At 39.2% G+C, this 19,770-nt stretch overlaps 1 protein-coding gene across 1 annotated transcript in view; it reads right to left on the bottom strand.

Moving 5' to 3' along the window:
- The window catches only part of TMEM132C (transmembrane protein 132C), a 208,191-nt gene that overhangs the window by 48,061 nt on the left and 140,360 nt on the right, over nucleotides 1-19,770 (bottom strand). The window contains exon 4 of the mRNA XM_086761403.1: nucleotides 4,887-5,070. Coding sequence (XP_086617529.1) covers nucleotides 4,887-5,070 — 184 coding nt within the window. The remainder of the gene's footprint in view (nucleotides 1-4,886; nucleotides 5,071-19,770) is intronic.

Genomic DNA, 19,770 nt, shown 5'->3' with positions numbered 1-19,770 from the left:
GGATCCCGAATCCCTACGCCCGCTGTGTTAGGAGAAAAACGTGACCCTATGTCCTGGTGTCAGCTGCACTGTCCCTCCTTTCCCATTCATGGAGCTCAGTTTCATCTAACCTTGAACAACATCTTGACCTCCGTCAGCTTGGCTTAAGGACTGAGAATTTTCTAGAGGATTCTGACTTGTCCGTCATTTGTGCAGCATTTAGTGCTGTGAGACACTACTCTTTGAGGGGAGCACTTAGGTATTACCAAAACACCAACTATCCAATAATTGAGTTGCTGGCATCTCACTGCACACTCTTGTTGTTCTGCAATTTTTCATTTGGTTCGCAGGATTTTTCTCCTATTGAGGCTGAGAAGAATATATATTAGGCTTCATATTAATGTCTCTCTACTATAAGCAGGAAAATCAGCAAAAACCCCCAGATATTCTCTATATGGCAGAGATCTTTAAAAATCTGGAAGCTAGCTGACCCCATCTCTCCTCAGCATTCAAAAAATCTCAAAGTAATCCATTCAATAGCATTGTCAGATATGAGGGATGCTGGAAGAGGAAATTATACATACTGTTGTGCTGCATAGAAAATGACATACAACCTGATCCAATGGAAAAATTAATTCCAGCCAGCTGAGTTAGCCTTATTGATCCATTCTCATTTCCTGCAAAAGGTAGGACTGAGTGTGACTGTAGTAAAGAAAAGCAAAACAGAAGCTAGAGGTAAAAGTGCAGGCATTGTAGAAATTATGACTGGGACTTAAAAAGGCACTGCTCAATTGAGCCATTTTGATTTCTTTACGTTGCCTGCATCTTCCGACCAATTTAAAATCAATGAACAACAGTTCATCCTTTTTTTTTTTTGCTTTTGTTTCCTGATGGGCAGACAACAAAAAAGCCAATTCTTAACAGGTAAGATGAATCGATATGCATTGCTAGTTACAGCTCAACGCACTATGTGACGCAGCCAATTTATAAGCAGGTATGCAGGCTCCTGAGTTCAGCTGGTATAAATAGAGAGCAATGGCACAAACTTTAGTGAAATTATATACAGCATAAATCTAAAGGAAGGAGTGCTATCCTTGTTTAAACAGTTGTAACCTACCATGATGGAATTTGTAGGCGTGTAAGTGATTTTGGTTACTGCAAAAGAAGTAGCAGAAGGAAGAGAGTTCTGTCTTTAACACCGACCTGCCTTACTGGCATCAAACAATGAACGTATACACAGGTCTTCTACCTTGCTCTAGCCCAAAATAAAATTTAATGGTATTAAAAATATGTATCATCCATTTAAAGCGTGAAAAGAAATCTCACTAAATTTCCTACAATACCATCCCATGTTGAATACAAACATATGGACTTCTTCAGTGGGATTTGTGTGTGTGCATGTGCTACAAATGTGAACAATTTTGGTTTTGTTTTTAATCCAGTCAAGTGGTAAAATCAGTATAGTTGCCTGGACTTGCTCATGACAGGATAGAAATTTGAGGAAAATGTGAGAAGTAAGTTAAGCAACCTTGTACACCTTAATTGGCAAGTTCTGAGGTTACTTGTGATTAATCGAGGAGGTTTTCAAAAGCAGCTTAGCAGATAATTAATTAAGCTCCTATGAAAGCAATTTCCTAATTGATGCTGCAACAAGTAACATGAAATCAGAAATGCTAGAATAGGGCACAACTGAGACAGTAGATTTTCTCTAATGGAAGATATATTTTCTGAAAGCAACAGAACCAGTTAGAATTACATTTTCCTAACTTTTCTGTCTCATTTTTCTCTCTAAATATATTGAAGACTGAAATGTCCTCCAAAATTACTCAGATTGATTAACTTCTGAGCTCAGGAAAAAAAATATATACTTACCCCAAATTCACATCTCATTTTTTTTTCTGGGAAAAAGTTACTACACTTATTCTCAGCCCAGTAGTTTTCATACCTCTTGCTCCTTTTACTTCACTGTAGTGTTCACTGCAGCAGCATCACTGTGTTATTGTTTCTTACTTGTATACACTATTTAGCCCAATAGTTAAACACACAGAATATGGATTGTACTGAACTCCTCTCTTTTGACTGTATGATGAATTTCCATAGATTTTTCAGCAACTGTATCCTACCACTTGCTCCACTGATCCAAGTGCTATGAGACTCTCTTAAAATTCCAGGTTCAGTTCTTACTGACAATGTCAATTCTTTAATCTCATTCATTCCAAAATACTGTAGCAACAATTGCACTAGCCTTTTGAAGGCCCACTTTTTTCTCATCTTATTACTTTTTTTTTTTGTAATGTTATCAGGCATAGGGCAATAAAGGATACATGATCTTTCTTGCCTCATAAGTTTGGAACAGCTCACATGAGACACGCTTTACTCTGTGAGTCAGAGACAGCCTTTATGTTACACTCAAACCAAGGAGAAGCTTGCTCCATTCATCCCCAAAAGACTGACTAGGATGTCCACCAGACCAATGGCAGAGAGTCAATCAGATCCTACATCCTAATGCCGTACAACATCTTTGGGCAGCTCCTTTTTTCCCCCACTTTTGGCCACCTTTAAAAATTCTGAATGGCACATTTTACTTTTGATGTTAGCAGTTTTGCTAACTCCATGCTTAAATCAACAAAATCTACTTTATCCTCTAGAGGACTATGAAACACACTTGCTGAGAGACATTGAGATCTAATTTCTGTGTACAATAATGTGCCGTTGCTTTACAGTGTGTAGTTGAGATAAAGAGCATGGGCCAAGTTCGCAGCAGACACAGTCTCATCCTCTTTCTTTTCTGTGTGACTCTTGTTTCTGACCAGGAGAACTGCCAGGTAATCAGCTCAGCTAGAGATTAATGCCTAAATGAAGAAAGCACCCTGGCTGGATATGCGGTGTTAGCTAACAGAAAACTCTGAAAATTCCTTTTATCTACTAATATCCTGCCAGCAAAGCCAATTTGGCACTGGTATCCCATCTGACTGGATTCTGTTAACACAGTGTATTTTGGCTCCAGCCAAGTGTTATCACAAGGTACAGAAAGGAGATAAACAAACACAAGAAAGCTTTGCAAAGAGAAAGGTTTAATGATTTCATTGTTTGAATCCTTTGCACAACCCAGATTGCCCAATGCTACAACTGTTGGGAATGAAGGATCTCACCTTATATGATCTATACAATGCTAAATTCATTCACTGAGACCTCCAGTTCTTAAAGAAACTTGTAGATAATGAGTTTTAATCTAGAATAGACACAAGTCTGCAAGTAAATCTTGAATCTTCTATGCAAGTGCAAAGGCTTTAGACTTTAATATGAAATATTAAAAAAAAAATTATTTCCCAAAATACAGAATATAGAGAAGAAGCTGATGAGTTATTTCAAGAATGACAAGAAGATGTTAAGTCTGCCAGTAGACAGATGTCTTAACATTTGGTACTGGAAGGCATCTATCTCAAAAAATAAAATCTGACCACAAAAGCCTTCCTTACACACATTCTTCAGTCTTTAGACGACAGATGTTCAAATATGTATTCCCTGTTCAACTCCACAGGTAATGAGGACAATTATTTCCCTCTCAGATCTGGAATGTAGCACAGGCTTTCTGCTGACTTAACAGACTTTGGATCAGGAAATTGCTGGGCATGACCTCATTTGATGTCAGCAGCAGTTTTACTCTTCAAAGGGGAAGAATATATTGACGATTAGGACTTCCAGGAAATAACACTCCTCTAATTATCTGCTGCAAACCATTGAACACTGTTCAAACTGCCAGCATTTCACCACCAAGATTATGCAAAGGAGAGGCAAAATTCACAAGTGGGATGGACATGTCTAACTCTTCTCCCAAATCCTGAGCTCTGACATTGACTAATGGTAGCATGTGCAGTTCCTCTATTAATTGCCACTAGGTCGTGTTCTACGTGGCTGCTTTGTGCTTCTCCCTTTCCTGAGGTTCGGCAGGACTTCCAAAATAAATGCTCAGTGCCTGCTTCACCTGTGAGCATGGAAAAAGTTCTCAGCATGTACCTAAATCCCACAGAAAATACAATGCCTACCTAAAAGCAGCACACCTGAGATATTGGAGACTCTAGTGAAATTTCTTATTTGCTTGACTCAGAGCAGGAATTTAATCCTAGGTCGTTCACTCGCTGGAGGGGGCCCTAACTGCTAAGTCTCAATGCTCCCACCCTTGCTTTGCAGAAGTAATTGTATTTTCACTGGGCCAGAGGAAGAGAAGGAGACACATTTGTGAGCCTTGTAAAGACAGGCAACAGATATGATTTCATGGGGATGCAGGTAGCCCACAATTGGTGCTGCAACGCTGAGAAGAGTAAGTAGATTTTAACCCAAGGCATTTTTCCACACAAAAGTCTATACTTCATTTCCTTAAATATATTATTGAGGCTATCATTATTTTCTGCTTCTTCCTTGGAACCACAAGTTCTTACACTATGAGGGAAATAGCCAGCAAAATTAGTATCAGCCTCAGCCTACTAAGGAGCAAGTAACTTAGGCTTTAGCAGAAGGTGCTTGAGGCCCTCTAAAGCTGCTCTACAGCTTGAAAGTCCAAGCCATGTAATGGCAATTAGAAATGGGAAGGTAAACCTACTTGGCTTTGTGTTACCAGCTCACAGCCTGGAGGGAACTGTGCATGACAGAAATTCAGGATTTAAAGTCTGAGAGAGATTTTTAAAGTTGCAGCATCCCTTTCTTCTGCAGTAAGGTTATAAGAACTAAGTTGTGTGATGAGTATAGACCATCAAATTCGGGCACGATTTAGGAAATCATTCTATACAGCTACAAAATAGGGAGGCAGAGCAGAGAGCACTCCTTTGCAAGTCTATCTGAGGCCTGATATACGTCTTCTCAGATCACGCACAGATTGGATAGAGCAACATGCTGAAATAGTTTCTTACCATTGCCAATGGAACAATTCCAACAAGATCCTTCTGGCAGATGAAGATTTCAGACAAGGTTATGTCTGTTGTCCCCTTCCGAGGGTATTCCACCTGCCAGGTGATGGGCTGCGTTCCAGAAAGGCTGCTGAAACTGGCTATTTCAAAGTTCATCTGCACGACCTCATTGAATAAACTGTTACTTCTGAAAAGAGGAAAAGAGGGAAAGGGAAGAGCTATTACTTTTGCTGAAGAAGGCAAATGAAGTGAATCATATTAGCTACTGGAAAATGCAGCTATTTATATGCAGATACAACACAAGGCCTTTTCCAATCTACACCTTCTTCAGACCATACAAACTGGAATGATTCAAAATGAGTCAGCTGCTCTTACTATGAACACTATGTGGAGGGATAAAATCCAGGATATCCTGTCTGATGAAAACAAAATATACTTATTCCATTACATGGGTTTTTTATGATTTTGCAAGTATGATTCAACCTTACTGAAAAATGGACTTGACCCAGATCAACCAAAGTCCAGTACAGCTCACGAAGACTGAAGAGCCCAGAATTAGCATAGTCAAAAAGAAAAAAAGAGATTCAAAATCACAGAAATCCTTAGCAATGAAACTCAGTGTAACTGAACCTCATATATGTTGCATGGAAGCCATTAAAAAAATTAACATGGTTAAATGGCAAGATGACAAGATTAGTCTAAACTTAGAAGTATGCCCTGGAAATTAAAAAATCCATGCAGCTGAGATCAAATAGAAAGAAAAAAGCTATAATAGGTAAAATACACTATGAAGTCAGCAGGCATAAGATAATTTGAGTAACAAATATGAAAGACATGCTGAAATTAAATTTTCTTAACTACATCAGAAATAAAAAGAATATATGAAAGAAATTTGCTGGACTATCTGCTAGTTTAATTTTTAAAAAAACTATTTGCATCAGAAAATACACATTAACTTTTCTGGAACTTCCAAATGTCTTTCCACAGCGCAGAAAGTCTTGATATTTCACAGAATATTACTTTAAACTAACCCTGCGCTGTAATAATTTTAAAACTAAAGAAAAGACAGGCATCTTTCTAGCTTCAGTAACCCAATTCCAGCTTCACCACACCTTTGGATGCATTCATCATCTAACAGCTTCAATTTTTCCTCTTTTTCAATGTACAATACACAAAGGTCCATTTTTGAGAAAATCCATCAAGAACTGATCATGTACAAAGCACTTATATTCTGAAGTGCTAGACTTTCTTTTTACCTCTTGAACAGAAATCACCATTTTTTATTACTTAAGACACGTTCTGTGCTTTACTTTGCATGATTACTTTGAAAGCAAATGCATTCCCTTGATAATTATTATTTTGATTATGGCTTTTCATTTGGATGGCTTACTCTGAAAAGTCTTAATACTGCCTAATGTTTTAAATTTATCTCCTTGCTAGTTTCTTGCTGTGTCAAAAGAGAGGCATTGTAACACTTCTGCAATAGTTGTATACTTCCTCTATGCATTTAAAGAGTGATTTTGGGGTAGTAATGCAACAGATGGATGGGTCTGGAAATTCATAACTCAAGCCCAGCCTATTCCCATTTGAAGAGTTCCTACTAAATAAATCTTACAGCTTGTAAATGCAAGGCAACTGCAATAACTGTGGTTTACACACTTCTGGGACATCCCAAAATGAATACATACTGGATTGAACTTTGTAATTTATTTAAAAGAGTGATTATATGCAAAGATACCTGAATCACCTGAGTTACAGCATTCATTTAGCTGTTACAGGCACCATTATGCCGTAGATTAATGACACCTGAAATGCCATTATTTTCACCATTTCTAGACCTGATGCTTAGTAAGTGACAGAGAAAAAGTTTTTACATGTGATTGACTATCTCAGTGCTTTCACTTATGTTAAATAGGGAATAAATTTGTGCACACATCAAAGCTGTTGTAAGAGATAGTTATACGTCAGGAAAGTTCTCCTGATCAAGAAGTCTACACTTCTCTAAATAGTCTCTGAGCAGATGTGAAACGTGTAGCTTTACAGTAAAAGCCCCACAATGCTACTGGTAGGATCAGAGAGCTCCGGGTGGGAAGCTGCAGGTGGGAAAGAGCTAATTTCCAGCCTGATTCCTGATGCACTGACCTACGCGAGGGCTCATCACCTCCTTCTTGCTCCCAGCTCTCAATTCACAATGCCTACTTTTCCCTGGTCCTTCAGACAATTTCTAATAGCTGCCTGGTGTTCTGCTCACGAGCTGCCCATACCATCTACTTGCAGCACAGGCTTACGCCTGGCTTCGAGCTACCCAGGGGCACCCTGCTCCCACGTAGCAGTTCAGCGCACGCTAACTGCAATGTGGACAGACCACAGCCTGCTGTAGCTGCCTATATCTAGGTATCCACATGCCCTTGCATGATGTCCTACCATTAAAAACAGGCAATATGAGGTGAACACGTGTTTTCTACATGATTCCCGAGATCTCCCGCAGCGTGAACCTCAGTTCAGGCTGGTTACAGTGAGCACGCACACACACAGATGCATTTGGGAAGTTATCCAGGGATCACTGGCAGGCATGGACTAGTCAGCTCTCAGTGTAGGCAATTTTAAGTTACTGTCTCAGTACTCCTAATCCATATTGCATACATGTATATATATTCTGTAGTTTATATGTGAAGGGATGCTTCTTTTATTCCAACCTAATAATACACAGAGGACTCTAGTACATCTTTTGGATTTTATATTTTAAGTCCATGATGTTCAAAGACTTTTATTATTGCAATCAAAGAAAATATCATCATATTTTAATTTATTATGCACATACACACACGTTTGGAGAACTACATGGCAAACTGCACAACTGTAATGTAAACTGCACTTGACTGCTATTGCCTCAGCTACGTTCTCAGCAACATTATCTTCACTGCAGCCACAAGCAACAGCCTGTATCTCTAAGAAGCACTAAACTCCACCATAAACAAGTCTGACATAAATGGACTTCCTTCCTCCCAAATGTAGGATTATCAGAAGCACCACTAGCACTACTGACCGTTACATCTGCCACTGTGTGATCTTCTAGGACTAAAATGAGGGACGTACTGTCCATGCTCTAGTTATGTACCATCTGTTACAGTGGGGCTTGAAGGTCATACACTCCTAAATCTCTTCTCTGTTCCACTGTAGACATAGCTATATCAATTTTGCACACGAGGACTGAAGGAGAGGCTATGTGACACACACACAAGGTCATATGGAAGACAGGGACAGAGTAAGGAACTGTTCTGTGCTTTTCCACATCTCTTGTTAACCACTGGACCATCATTCTGGTATCAATGGATATGGGAACCACAGCACTTGAATCTAGTCATAAATGGTCTTCAGTGTACAGATCTTAAATTTCAACATCATTCTGCACGAGGTGTATTTTTGATATCTGATGAGCTATTCTGCGAACAAAAAAAAACTGCTATCACCATTTACAGCACTGCCTCAAAAACACCTGCTTAATTTGGATTTCCAGTTCTCACCAAGCACTTGGTACACCCATTGAGCTATTTCAGCCAAGTATCTTCTTGACGTATGACAAAGGCTGTTTCTTTGCAAGGTATCAAGTTGTAGTAATGGAGAGATGTAAAAATGGCACCAAAATTATTTTACGGAATTCTGTAAAACACTGCTAAAATAATTCTTCTGTAAAATACTTGATACAAAAATTTCAAAAAATACGCATGGTATAAGATAAAGGTTTTACTGGCACTTTTTCAGGATGACCTGCATAATTATTTCAATGTCTGCATTCGTGAGTAATGCACCCACCTCCCTCCACAGTGATAAAGCGTTTATACAACGTGACACTATCGCTGGTTTCCTCCTTCTCTCTTCATATAGAAGAAACAGAGAGATGATCAACAGCTGGGAAAGCATCCACTTGAAAAAAATATGCCTTCAGAGATGTGTAATGGCTAAGAAAAAAACTTCTCATGAAGCAAATTTAATGTTCAGAGCTTGTTCACTGACTGAAACAGCAATTCCTTAATATCTAACATTTAGAACTGCTCAGCAGCCGGAACAGCAAGTAATTATAAAACTTCTCTAAAGTACACAGCACGTAGTGATTACAAATTAAGCTTCAGGAAGGTAGGGCTTCTAAAGAATTGCTCTGGGGTGGATATGAGTCTAATTTGATTGGATTGAGAGTTCCCCTAGGCCAGTTCACTCCTTGGATTTATTTTAATTTATAAATATGCTAATCATTCAGGGCTAGATTGGACCACGCGCTTGCACAAGGGAGTAAGGACTCCCTTCGACCTGCTAAACAGCCAGTCTGGCTCTGGGTCTGAGCCCACAGGCGTGAGTGAGGAGCACTGAACCCCGTCACTCCTTCGCTGGAGCAGATGGGCAATGATGAGGTGCTACTTATTGGTTACAGCAGCTGAGCCAGCAAGTTAGCGATGGGGTTAGTAATTTACTACTGGCATAGGCTAGCAGTAAATTACTACCCCAGGAGAATGAGGAGGAACTGTGCTGCAGAGCTATGGGAATGCTTCTGAAGAGCACAGTTTCAGAAAAAGAAGGTAGAATAGAAATATTCTGTTAATGGCAAGATAATAAAAATGCAGAAAAGGCAAAATAAAAGTGACAGAGGGAGAAACTGCCATGGAGCTCACCAGCTCTTGCCAACTATACAGACAGAACACGCAGTTTTGATATCAGCTAGGGTGAATTTAACCAGGATTCTCGATTTGTGAGTAAGATATTAAACATTCCTTTGCAATTATTTATTGATCATCCAAACCTTCAGTGCCCTGAGAAACATTTACCCTTGGAAGGAGATTTTTCTTACACGGATACTCAGGACTGGCTGTATCAAAAGCTGTATTTAACCCTCTCTTTAACACAGGGGATTCAAAACATGGTATCATGTATACACAAACCACGCGCAAGCTCGTGGATAGACTCACAATGTGGGTAATACCACAGACACTAGAATGCAAAATAGATTCTGTTTTTCTACAGAGCTCTAGTAAGAGGTGGAACGATGTTAAACTTGTCAATGATTAAATGGCTTGTACTGGCCATGCATGGCCAGGGCTCAGCTGAGCCCAGAAACAGTGAACCACAGGCCCAGTGCTGTAAAGGCTCTCACAGGGTGCAATAGGAGAAGGAAGGCAGATAATTACCAAGAAAAGCAGTGCAGAGATCTCAGCTGATGTAAGATCCATAAACAAACAGAAATCTTTGTTGAATGCCTGTCTACATGTGCGGACGAGGAGTCTCTGATGAGAGATTTCAAAGCGTTGGATTATTGCTCGGAGTAATAGAGCAGTTTCAACTCTTAAATGAGTGAATCTTAGGACTGCTACAGGCTAAATCAATAGTTTCAATTTATTACACTGGCTCTCAAAAGAGAAATGTTTAAAAGTCCAGATTAAAAACATTTTTTAGCCATCCTTTATTCCAACAGATTTCTACTGAAAGTGCCTAGGGATCCAAGACCTGCTGAAAATTTAGCAACTCTTTTCCTCTTTAATGCTATCTGGTTTGACAGTGACATCTTAATGCAAGATCAGCACGTACTAAATGACATAAAAAACTGAAAAGAGTACAAACCTCGTTATCCTTCAGTTACATTGTACATCTTACTCTTCACTAAAATTAATGTACTGAAGTATGTTACTACCACATACACAGACAAACTCTCATCAAAAGCCAACGGTCAAACTGGACCCAGAGCACTCTGTACTTCAGCCCACTTAGATGTATACACCAATGTCTCCTCTCATCTTAGAAAAGGCTATAATGGGGTACTGGACATATGTTCCTCTATTCCTGCTATTTTTAATTTCTTGTGCATCCTGCACTTTTTTCTAACCACATTTGATAACTGGGACATCTTCAACGGAACAGGGTGAATCAAAGCAATTAAAAAAAAAGAAATAACAAAACACAGAGATTAGAACCTGATCTGGAAAGTGTGACTGATGATGACTTTAAAGATGATGAAATTATGGGAGCAGCTCTTTACACATCAATTCACTTACACAGTCAGCACTTAATGCTGGGTGGGTCATTAGCAAGCCAGGTTGCTTTGAATTAGACATCTATGAGCTAAATGCTGTAATATCCACCACTGGGACTTTAAGCCATCCATTTCCCTTCTGAAAGACTTGATCAAATGGAGTACAAATGCTTAATGTTTCTTTCAGCCAGTCCTTAATAAGAGCTGCTACAAAGGTAATCCCTTTGAAAAAGCATGGAAAGGATGTGCTAATTAAAGAATGCCAACTACTGGAGACAAAATGCAGTTTAAATTTCTTATTTTGCAATATCAGCCAAGCTTTCATCTTTAAACCATAAAAACCAGCAGAGGAGAAAGAAAAGGATGATCTATTTTGGCAATTAACAGATAGGGAGGACATAATTTAATGGAAAACTACCACATTAAAAGTATTATGAAGGTCTTCAAAGGAAAATATCCAAGGTATAACTTAGCAAGCTCTTGAGCAACATAACATAATATACATGTATATCTTCAAAAGGATGATATAATGCTGTACTTGATTTCTTCATACAGTCCAGATGAGAGTTAGATTACTTAATAAGGTTTCTTAGCTTTCTTGTCATAAACCGTGATATAAAACATAGCTTTTTGATTAAGGTATTGCACTGAGACAGGAAATCTTATTTCACTTCCTAGCTCTTCCACAGCATCCTTTAATGACCTCAGGCAAGACATGAAGATACAGATCCTTACAGCTAAAATAAAATCAATAGGAATTAGGCATCATGGAGCTTTAAAAAATCTCTGGTGTCTGTCTGCTACTTCAGGCACCTGAATACGGTACCTTTACCACATCGGTCCTCAGCCTTAGGATCTCAGCTGGGTTCAACCACATGCCACGTAAGAAAGAGCCAGAAGATCACTCGTGGTTCAACTGCTGCATGATGCTGAGAGCTCCCACTTGTGAGGAAAATTCTTAGCTGACAGAATATGCACTTTCTGGGTGGCATAACATAGAAAGATCCCGGGATGTGATCTCTCTGTGCCTTTATTTCCCAGTTGAACAATGCAAATAATATTTTTTTTCTTCTAGTCTCAAACCAAAATTAAGAATATGCAATGTCTGCCTGACTTCTCTGTACAAGCCTTGCCCTCAGACGCTAATCTCAGTGATGCTAAATGCTGCCCTAAAACAAACAGCAAAAGTCATGTTGTTAACCAGAGTATAGAAAACCAGAAATGCTTCTCTCTTGGATAGGCAGAAAGCTGAAGAAGACAATCCCTAAAGGAGGGAGACCTGACTGGGAATCACAATAACTCACCAATTTCTTCCTTCTATACAAACCATTTTTTCAGAGTCACTAATCACCAATAAATGCTGCAATCAAGACAGCAAGCTCATTAGTCTTCTGTGATACTGCATCACATCCGGGAACAAGGTAGACGAGATTGGTTTTTCCCTTTTCCCAAGGGAAGTGGGCATGCAACCCTCTGCCTCAGACTGGTGCCATCGTGTAAAGGCTACCTGCAGATCCCAGTACTGAGCTATCATCATCTCCCACCTTTATTTCATTTTCCATTCAGTTTGCACAAGATATTAGTCTGCTAATGTCTTCATTATAATTTCAGATAACAAAATACATAGGCAGATTGGTCAAGAAATAGGCTTTCACGGTGATTCATCATCTCTTCCTGACTCGGAGAAGGACATTTTCTACTTAGTATTCATTCAGTGCTGGAAGCTCTCCAGAATCACTGTAAGCAAGCAGTATTTTCCTCTTTTGGAGACAGCAGAAGTTTAAGAACTGAAAATCTTCCAAGGGACATCACTGGAAAGGAGACTCTGAGCAAAGATTTTCAGAGAGATTCACTCCAAACTCAGTGCTTTCAGATGAAGAAAGGAAGTCAAAATCATTCTAATCATCAGCATTGGATTATATGGCTCTTTCAGCCTGCTAAAAGCAGCAAGATGAGATCAAATACCCAAAAGTATGTATTATCATTCACTTTTAATTGCTTACTTTAGTAGTTTGGGAACAGCCAGTGAAACATATTCAGAAACAGGAGAACACATTTGGAAAAGCAGCCTATATAACAGATTTTCTGATTACAAATATCTTGCATATGTATTTTATTCCATTTATAAGCAACAATACCCCTGGAACTGTTACAGAACAAGGTACTCCATTTACTAACTCCATTTATGAGCTGGATGGACTCATCCTCCTCTTTCAGTCCCCACTTGTGTCTGCCATTCATACCAAGCCCTACTTGCAGAAACTACAATGCAGCATGACTCAAGAGGCAGGTCACCAGTTTCTTGAGCATGCACTCCCAAGTGCCAAACTGAGATTCTCCAAGGAGGTATAAAAAAAACCCAAGACACTCAGAATTAGCAATGAGATTTTGAAAATATTATCGAAATAGCAGAGACATAGAAGGGTCTGGCTACTGGAGCCCCAAACAGGCCACCCCTTCCAGTGAAGACGTGTCAGTTGCTGTTGACATGACCAGTTGATTTCTTTAATAACTGGTTACTACTGCTGCACTGTACCAGACACTTGTGGTCTGTTATGCCCTCAAATGACACATTGATCAAAGAAAGGGATGCAGCCTAACTGCTGATTGCTGTGCATACCATCCCTCCAGGTATTGCTCATGTATCAGGCATTTGCAGCTGTTTTGAAACAAACTGAAGATGATACTTCATTACGAATCAGGTGGCAAGACAAATCACATTTATATGTAACTGCATATGTAAATCAGATGTGTGATATGCACATCTAATTTACAAGTCAAATGTCTTCAGAATCCAGTTCCTATAGTTTTTACTGCAGCCTTTTTTTTTTTTTTTTTTTTTTTTTTTTTTTTTTTACTGCATATCTGCTTTTGGGCTATGCTTGAAACTCCAAAAATATTTGTGCATTCGTTTTCATCAGGGTAGCTGCACTTGCCTAGTACAAAAGCACCTAGAAAGTTAACCCACTCACCAGGCACATAAAGTTGATAAAACACAGGCATTTCATAGGGGCAACGGATGTAAAGAAAGCACACGTTTAATGGCATAGTAAAGGAAAAAAGAAACATATAATTAAGTATTGAATATTATGGTGAAACAATGAAGAAAATAACCCAAATGTGAACTAAAGTAGTTTTTCAAACTTCCTGGCCATGACCAAAGTTCATGGGGCAATGAAAAGCCAAGCTTGTGGGTGACAGCCCCAGGCTCTCCCCTACATTCCATTTGGGCACAACTGCAGCCTTTCAAGTTCAAGCGCACAAAGAAGGTAAAGGGATTTTTCAGATCAGAAGCAATAATCAATAACTGGTTAGTAGTAGCTATCTGAAGAGACCTCCAATTTCACTGAAGAGCTTTTCTAGGTGTCTACGAAGCTGCCTGAACAGACAGTAAAAGATCTTGAAATGAGCTGCATCCTTTGAGAAATAAGCTCAACAGCTGCAATTTCATCATAGAGCAAATTCAGTTTGCGTGGAGTCCCTCAGATTAGAAGCTGCAGGGAATTGAATAATACTGTGTACAATCTAGAGCTAGAGAATAACAGCTTGGGGAAGGTGGAAAAGTAGTTTTATTTCTAGAAAGTCAGTATATTTTTGCAAGCCTCACTAAGGAGCAGTCTGCAACAGGAATATATTCCTCTTCCCCAATCTCAGGTCATATCTCCTGTCTCAGAGTATATTATTCCCCTTATCAGTATTTTCAGAATCTATGATATACTCTTTTAATCCTACCCTTTTCTTGTAAATTCTCTTTAATGTTCTATGCTGCTCACATGATCTTTACTATGCTAAAGTAAAATACAATTACTGTAAAGCAGAAACCCAAACTAGTCTAAAGAAAAGATACTCTGAGTAGTAACAGTAGGATAAATAGCGAGCTCTGCTGAAAATCCATGTAAATGGGAATGATGCAGCTGAAAATTGACAGGAGAGCAGAGTCAGGCATGTTGGTCTAATTTGGATCTAACGATTATTTGCAGGTATACTTACACTTTAGGACACTGTCCTAGATAATTATAAAGACTGGTCTGCTCTGAATACATATGTCAAAAAGTTATCATCACAATGCTGAGTAATAATAGTTTGTTCATTCACAGTCTTTGTGAATTGCTACTGTGCAGCATAATCTTGCAAGGTCAAGCTTGCAAAGGAACAGTTTACCATCTTTCAGCATAGCTTTGCTGCAGTGAATTGTGAGTTTATAGCATAAAACTGTGACAAACACTGTAAAACCAAGGCTATGCATGGAGAAGTGTGAAGGACAGGCACGTGGGGGGAGTTTTCAAAGTGTTACTCACATTAAGCCTTCCATCCCCCAATTCACTATTTTGGCATCATCAGGTTGGCCTTTACATGGTGACCATTAAAATAAAAAGTTTATATATCCAGGAGGAACACACATTTAATACCTCTTGATGTATATTATGCATGCAGTTTACCAAACATGTCCTCAAAATATATGAAAAGGAAAAAATCCAACCCAAAGCTAGAAAAGTGTAGGACAAGGTGCACACTGACATAACAACTCCACTGAGACGGGGAAGACAGACAGGCAGTGCATCGGACACTGAGTAACATCCAAACACTCCATCACCCCATCATAAGGAGGGCAGCTTCCTAAAGTAAGATAGAAGCAATATAGGTTAGCAACAAAAAAAAGGACATTTTAGCTTTTTCTCTCTATCTTTTTACTTCTCTTGAAGGGATAAAGAGGGAGATGAACTACAGGAGCCATCTTACACAAAGAATCTCCGTTCTGAGTTCACAGTGGAAAATCCTAAAAAGCCAGCAGTGGTGGCTGGGATGTTTTATTCCACTTTTCCTTTCCCTTCTTCTTCCCTGTCTGGTTTCCATTTCTTTTTCCCTTCTCCTTCTTTCTGCATGTTTAAAACAAAAATGTATGATGGAGAGAGCTGATGCTAGTGAATATCCTGGGGAAATTAGACAAAAATGTGACTAACTTCTTCAGTCTGCAGTTATAAACCAGCTCTTATTCAAATTTACAAAAAGAAAAACATGGACCCCAGGATTTTCAGCATCTGTAGTTCTGAAAGTATGATGAGCAAATCTTTATTTTAGAGTTCATAAAGCAAAGCTTAACAACACTGCCTTCCTAACACCATCCACAGCTCTCACTTATTGTAAATCTAAAAAGAAACTTACTAAAAGTGGAACCAACATAAATATTGGAAGTAGATCCATTACATTTCACGATACAGTTACTTGGTGGCTAACTCCAGCAGTTCACTTCTCCTGTTCAAGGATAATAAAAGGAAAAATGTCCCCATGACATTCAATAGCAGAAATGTCATTGCTGAAGTGCCTATGATGTGCAATTAACATTTTTAAGGAGTCATTTAAAAGGATACTGTCAAGGCTGATAGATTTGAGATTACACCAACTATCTATGTTTGGATTTCTGCATAATTCAGCATCTCCCTAGCAAGTTCACCCTTTCACTTCTGGATATTTATATTTTTCTTTCTCCTTACATCCACTGTTTTGATGGTAACATATGTATTTATCATTGCAACATCATAAGTCATGAGGCAAAAGCAGTTCAGTGTTACAGTGGAGTTAAAAAAAAAACAAACTGAAGTCTTTCTCTGTTACTAATGAAGATGTCACCAGCAGGATGGAGACTTCAGGTCTAGACTCAGCAAGTTTGCAAGGAGAAAAGAAGTCCTGGATCTTTGTTTCTCAGCAGTCCTATCTGACATTTCTGCTTAATAGAATGAAAAAGCAGGAAAATACAAAAGATATTTGCTATCGTAGAAAAATTGTCTTTAAGCAAAATGTTCATCAAAGTTTCTAGGAGATGCCAGCTACTTTTTCAAGATTTTATTGGATGACAATTGAATATTTGTATTTGCAGCTAAAATGTTTCTTCTAAGAGCTGATAGTGGACATCAGTTTTCAGGCAGAATGCAGACGTCCTGTCTGACTGTCAAGCACATGAAGAGCAATGTGTCCCCAATATTTCAAGATGACAAATGAAGGAGACATGATCCTAATGTTAAATGGCCTGTGAGAGAAGCAAGTGCCTACTCGACTGACAAAATACTTACAGATAAACTCCAAGAGTAACTTTGAACTGATGACTCTGACATCTCTGGTTCTGCCCAAATCTGGTGTTTTTTTTTTTCCCCTACAACATCTCAGTCAGAAAATACCTGTCTAATTTGTTGAGTCTCAGTTTCAAACTCACTACATCAGGCCCCAATTCAAAGCAAGAAAAACCAGTGGATTTGGATTAAGCTTTTAAGAGATGTCATGCTTTATAGAGGTGACTTTCCATTGCTAGGGAAAAAAAATCATCTTAACTTGACCCCCAGGAAGAGTGTAGAAGTGCCAGGGAGAACAATAGGCTGCATGACATCAGAATACTCTTTTAAACAACAGTGGGTTTTTTATTGCAGAAAGTAATAAACAAGAGTCTAGCACAGACTCTCTCTATGCACCATATAGTTACACATTTGTCTCACAGCCCAAAGCAAAGATTTAAAAATCTACTGTGATTCTCTTCCAAGCAACCATTACTGCCTTTTTATACCCTTCTTTCTATGCCTTTCCGCACTAGGTGAATCAAAACAGGTTTTTATTACACAAATGACATTCAGGGGACACTATCAAAAAGAAGGGGAAAAAAATCTAAAGAACAAGCATTCCCTTTGTTATTGAAATCTCCAACAACATTAGTCACCATTCCTGCTCTTTGCTGACTTTCCACACTTTGCTTGATCAGACATGTGGAATTAGGCTGACGGAAGTCCAGCTTTCCAAGGCTCTGAAGAATGCAAAGCCAATAGCAAAAGCTCATCTGCACACGTAGTGTATGGACGCGGCATTAGACTGGTGCAACGCACAGCGAGACGAGAAAGAGCACAAAGCAGCAGGAGTAATCATGTTCACGAGGAACACACAAGTTTAAGAGAAGGCACCTGTGACAACACTTATTTCTTATGAAGTGAGAACTGTCATCAGCAGGCTGATGGCAGCACAGGTCTGAAAGGGCTACTTGGGATGCATGGGAAGAAGTAATGGAAATTAAAGATTTGCAGTCACATGTGGTGAAATTCACCACAGTGTGAGCTTGTCCTACACAAATCCATGTGTCAGAGCTGAACTCCGCGAGTCAGACTGCAGACAAGGAGAACGTCTGCTGACTCACCACTGAATCACAGATAGGCTTCCTTCTGCTGCTTCCATCTAACCAGCAGATAAGTAAGTCAAATTAGTTTAATTTTGAAACTAAAATTAAGGGTTATCTTCTCTCTAAGTGAAAATGGAACAGGGAAAGAGTAGGAATTTAATCCTACAGGGAAATCCTCACAAGAGTGTACATTATCAGATTTACAGTCCTCATATCTGGAAGGTATTTGCAGAAGGCAATGAAGCTTAATGAGATTTGTAGGGGTAAGAGCGACACATGCTCAAGTTCTTTGGCATGTTCTAAGGGTGAAGTTTATTTTCAAAGAGCTGCCACATCCCACTCTGCACTTTACCCTACCAATGGTCTGAAACGGTTTGAGTTTCAGACATAAATGTTTTATTCATTTTATAAATAAGATTTAATTTGGATCAGTAGTAACTACTTGCTAATGATTTTTCAACCAAATCTCCATATCTTAAATCCTATCAATTTGTCTATCAGCCATCTCTCAGCCCAATTTGCCCCCTGTAACACTGCCTCAACTGCTTTTCCAGGAATCAAAAGCTTGATTCCTGGAATCAAGACAGTTTAAAAATTATGGATGTTGCCAACAATTCCTTCCTTAACTCCAGGTCAGACGACCTGGGCTCAGGAGTGCAAACAGCCATGTTACTGTGGGTTGCCAAGGTACCACTGCTCAGCTGATGCACTTCATCTCAGCGTACTGGTCAACCAGGGTCATTCCAATGCATTTACACATTTGTTTCTGTGTGTTAAAAAATCTTCTTACAGTTGTTAATTGCTCCTGTATGAGAACACCATCAGAACTGACTCCACAGCTGTGTCAATGTCAGATAAGAGACAGTTCTTCAAGACAACCATAGACGTCTGTCAGCCCAAGCTGTGCTCTACTCCCATCTGAACTGCCAATGGGAAAATGCACTCAGAGCTGTACACAGAGAAAATCCAAGAACACAGTCATGGATTTTTATTTAATAAAGCAGGCTTGCAGGAGCAATATGAAAAAAACGTTTAAAAAGGGGGAAGGTTGACAGCCAACAAGACCGGGTGGTCCTGGAAATTAACAGCACAAATATAAAGGAGTTTGACCTGTCTGGTTTCTTCCCAGCTACAGATCCTTAATGTAGTTTGATTTTTCCAGGGGTAGCAATCTGTCAGATGCATCCCCTTCAGAACAAGATTATAAAAGGAGTGAATCATGGACACATTATTATTCTCCTCAGCATGCAGCACTTTTTCTTTAAATACAGAAGCTGTAGTCTGCAGGAAATGATCCATCTTTTAAAATTTGTGCCAACATCTCTCAAAACTCTTGAAGCTGTACAGTGAATACTGCTAACCATTCTCCTGTGTCTGAAAAATCAGTCTGATTACAACACTGAAATATGTTACATGCAACACTTTGGTCCTGACCCTACTTTCACTCAAGTCAATCATTGTTCTGCTTTTGATTTCGATGGGAGTTGGGCCACTGTTCCATTGTCACCTCTCTTGTACCCTCAGGCGCTTTCTCCAGCAGCACTGTCAGTTTAGAGAAGCCAGGGCAATTTCAAAGTATTTTCTGATGCCCAAGACAAACCAAGAGATGACCTTTTCCACCAGCAGAGAGCTGCTTACAGGCTGCTATTGAATATTCTGCCATCCATAATGCTCTGCTCCCAGAGATGACCTGGCTGCACTGCATATGAGATTATTTT

The sequence above is a fragment of the Chlamydotis macqueenii genome, chromosome 17, assembly GCF_036417535.1.
Source record: "Chlamydotis macqueenii isolate bChlMac1 chromosome 17, bChlMac1.mat, whole genome shotgun sequence".
In the NCBI taxonomy this organism is placed as follows: Eukaryota; Metazoa; Chordata; class Aves; order Otidiformes; family Otididae; genus Chlamydotis; species Chlamydotis macqueenii.
Note: the sequence above shows the minus strand (reverse complement) of the source record. Positions and strands in the feature narration are given on the sequence as shown.